Raw genomic sequence first — 4455 nt, forward strand, 5'->3', positions numbered from 1 at the left:
ACAGTGGAAGACAGAAGAAAGACTTGATGGTGAAAATCAAATGCTCCAAAGACATTGCAAGCATGGTCATCAATAGTATGGCATATAATAGTACAAGCTCACTAGAAAAGAAACATGGAGCACCTGATAGGATTTTCTTTGTTTTGTCATGTAATGTTACGGAATGAAATACATAGAGAAGCACTTCTGAACATTTGTACACAGAGAGAAAAATGAAGGAAGCAGCCAAAAGATGTCCCTACACTACAATTCAACATAGAGCAGGTATTTTCTGCTAGTGAATGTAAAATGTAGGCCATCATAAAAAATGAAATGTTCTTTTACCTTTAACAGTAAAGGCAATGATCACTTTGTAGAAAAAAAAAACTATGCACTAAAGATATAATAAGTAGTCTTTAAGGAAAAGTATAATTCTGGCTAATTCTATGGCAGAACCCAGAAAGTGTATTATAGTGAGTATATTTATTAATATGCACAGGAATACTGCATTAGACAAAACTAATTACTAAGTTACCAAGCTGAAACATGTTACCAAAAGCCAGGTGTATTATGTTAATAAGTCCCCTTGAGCATTATACAAAAGCAATGTACTTACAAAATCAAACAAACATAAACAACAGCAGAAAAAAAATGAAAGCAAAATAAACAACTTCAGATCTTCACACACCATAATGACATTGAAGTCCACATTTATATGCTAGTGTTTTTCTAATCATTGTGTGACCATGATTAAACATGCTGACAGCATACCCAAATATGATTTGAAAACAATCTACAGGAACCTAAGAAGTCTAAATGGAACTATTATGATGACTAAAGACAATAAATATATAAACAAATGCACATAGATGCCATATTATACCTTGCAGGAGGAATGCCACAAACAGCAAATAAATCCCTCATATGAATGTAGTTATTTTTGCTTGCAAATAGTATACACCCTGTTCTTCATGCTTATAATGTATAAATACAAACACACTCTGTTACACTAGATAAATCCCTTTATTATTTTGCTAAAATTCTGCCTTCTAATTAAGAGCAGCCAAGGAGATGGCCCAACAAGTTAAAGGCCTTGTTATTGAGTCTTACCCTCAGGTACCACCCATATGGTAGAAAGAGAGAAATGACTCTTGTAAGTTGTACTCTGGTATTCATCCACTCTAAGACATGCACACATATACAAATAAATTTTAAAATGACAAAAGCATTTTTAGTGATGTATTCAGAGAAATATGAAATGGGTTGGTACAAAGCAGGGCTATCTTTAAATATACAATAGAGTCATTATTTCCAGGATAAACATTCTGACAAAATCATAGGAAAGGTTCATTCAATTCTGGTTAGTAGAAATCCTCTTGTATGTAATATTTATGAGAGTATGCTGTATATCTTTTTCAATGACCTTTGAAGTGCATATTTTACATCTTTGTTCCTCAAACTGTATATCATGGGGTTTAACATGGGTATAATCAGGGTATAAAAGATGGAAGCCACTTTATCCGTGTCAAAAGAGTGACTGGACTGAGGCTGCACATACATAAATATTAAAGTACCATAGAAGACAGTGACCACTGTCAGGTGGGAACCACAGGTTGAGAAAGCCTTGCGTCTGCCCTCAGCCGAGTTCATTCTGAGAATGGCTATAAGGATGAACAGGTAAGAAACAAGGACCACTAGAAGGGAGGATATCAAATTAAAAGCTGCTAAGACCAGAATAATCATTTCAATTTCATTTGTGTTTGAACAGATCAAAGATAACAAGGGAAGACTGTCACAGTAGAAATGACTGATGACATTATACCCACAGAAAGACAATGTAAAAATCTTTATGGTAACTAGAAGAGAAACAAATGTGCAGTACAAATAGGGGATTGCCACCAGCACCTGACACACCCTTTGCGACATGATGACAGTGTAGAGGAGGGGCTTACAGATGGCCACATAGCGGTCATAGGACATTGCAGACAGAATCAAAAGCTCACTAATTATAAACACAAGAAAAAAAGCTAGCTGTGTAGCACAAAGATTATAGGAGATTATGTTCAAATCTACAACAAAATTTACCAACATCTTAGGTCCCACAGCTGTAGAATAACCAAGGTCTGTGATAGCCAGGTGTCTAATGAAAAAGTACATGGGTGTTTGCAATTTGGAGTCCACTGTGGTTAGAATGATCATGCCCAAGTTGCCAAACATTGAGCTCAAGTAGATGACTAGGAACAATCCAAACAATGGGGCCTGTAGTTCAGGGCGCTCAGTAATACCCATCAGGATGAATTGAGTCACTGCTGTGAGGTTGTTCTTTTCCATTAGTTTTTATAAGAAAATCTGTTCCAGACAGAGACACAAAAATAGAATAAGTACATTACAGTAACATCAAAGAGCAAATACCCAACATGTGATCGAATTTATGCACATGTGAAATAGAAAACAACAAAGTTATATGCAGTGGCTCACATAAAATGTTGTCATAAACCTTTTATAAAAAAATGTATGTGTATATCTTTCCTAATATATTCCTTATATAACAGTATCAATGACGTCTCACCTATTATAAATAATGTTTGCATAGGCCTTGAAAGATTAGTTTACGTGAATAAAATCATATTAGCTCAATAAATTGATTTATTTTATTTCTAGATATTTTCATTTATAAAGGTCAAATGCCATCAAATATTTTAACATTGAATTTTAGATCTTTCTTGAAAGCCATCTCTTGATAAAGATGAATGCCTTAAAACAAACAAAAAAAAAGTACATAATAATACATCTAAGTGAAGTTGATAGAGTTTAATTTTCACCATCTTAAAATCTTCCAGGGAAACCTGAGTTTTCCCAGCACTGAAGAATCCCTAACCTCGATGATGTTGTTAAATCTCCTCATGTGCAAAGTAAGATAATTAGTTTATCTTTTTTTCCCAATTTAGTATCGCAAACATTTGACTACAGCAACTCAATATAAATTACCGCACATTGAAGTTCCTTGTGTATGCAGGTGTATATGTTTGTGTGCTTGTCTGAGAACATGTGTACATGGATACATTGCATGAGTGTGGATTGATGTATGCTAGGGAAGGACAGGTCAGTGTCAGTCTTTCTTAGTCAATTCCATTTTATTTTTTGAGACAGTGTCACTCATTAGTTCTGGGCTCGCTTATTAGATAGATTGGGTGACCTTGAGTCCTGTGGATCAACCTAGCCCCTTGATCTCTTCTGTGCTGGGATTACAGGAACCCTCAGGGTTAAGCTCTGGATCCTCATATTTCCACAGCAAACACTTTAACAGCTGAACCATATTCTCATCCCTTTAAGATTCATGATTAAAAGAATATACCCTAACTCTGAAATTCTACAGATCGAATTTCCATTCTTTTGTAAACCCTTTCTATTTCCATACCATCATTCCTATCAAGCCCACTCTTGGCCTCATTTAACTCTTTTTTCTGACCATATTTACATATAAAATATCTATGCAAGAATATTCACAAGGCCAATAAAGTTCTTGAATTAACTTCTGTTGAGTCAGTAACCTACATAAGATTATTTTATTTCCTTTTTACTAAAAAAAAAAAAAAGTCTACAGCTACAAAAACTGGGAAGAATAATATAACAAATGCTTGTGTATCTAGAACACAGTCTGTGAAACATAATATTGCAAAGTAACTTGGAAATCTCCAAGGTCTCAAGAATATCTCCGTTCTCTTTTACTAAGTGTAACTAGAACCAGTCACGGCTTGATACTCTGATACAGACCCCAATTTCCTATGTGACAGAGCACATATTCTTAATACCTTTGTTAGTGTTCCACATGACTTTCCTAACCTTTAGGTAAATGTTATCAATCTCTACATTTTTATTTCTTGCTCAAATTTAAGTTTCAAGCCACCATACTCAAGTGATACCTACAGCACTGCTTGCTTTATGTTCCATACCCGTAACATTCCATTATATGAATACCATGGTTGCACAGGAGGGCTCAATTCTTCACATGGCTCCTGGGTAGTTCTTACTATATGTCTTCTCTTTTCTATAATATTTTCCTGAACCCTCACAGTCATTCAATGCAGAAAAAACAAGCCCCACTAGATCAGTGCTTCTCATTCCTCCTAATACTGAAACCATTTAATATAGTCAGCATGTTGTGGTGACCCCCATCCATAAACTTCTTTTCTTACATGCTATAAATGTAATTTTTCAATTGTCCTGAATGTAAATATCTGATATGTAGACCCCTGTGAAAGAGTTGTGTGACCCTGCTAAAGGGTTTGTGATGCACAAGTTGAGAATCTTTGCACTAAACCAAAGTAGGAGGTGGGCTGAGTAATGGTAACATGTTCTGCAGATATGAGAGGTTGACTCAGAATGCACATTTAAGTCTATTTAACTCTTTTCCTGACATTAGGCTTTATAATTCTACTCATTTACTGCCTGACAATAGATATTTTTTTTAAAACA

The 4455-nt window shown here is 35.0% G+C and overlaps 1 protein-coding gene across 1 annotated transcript; it reads right to left on the bottom strand.

The window, feature by feature from the left end:
* Nucleotides 1-1368: 1368 nt before the first annotated feature.
* Nucleotides 1369-2310, bottom strand: Olfr1087 (olfactory receptor 1087). The gene has a single exon (NM_146846.2). The coding sequence runs from the start codon at nt 2308-2310 to the stop codon at nt 1369-1371; it is 942 nt and encodes a 313-aa protein (NP_667057.2).
* Between the last annotated feature and the right edge of the window lie 2145 nt (nt 2311-4455).

The sequence above is a fragment of the Mus musculus genome, chromosome 2 (genome assembly GCF_000001635.26).
Source record: "Mus musculus strain C57BL/6J chromosome 2, GRCm38.p6 C57BL/6J".
Lineage (NCBI taxonomy): Eukaryota > Metazoa > Chordata > Mammalia > Rodentia > Muridae > Mus > Mus musculus.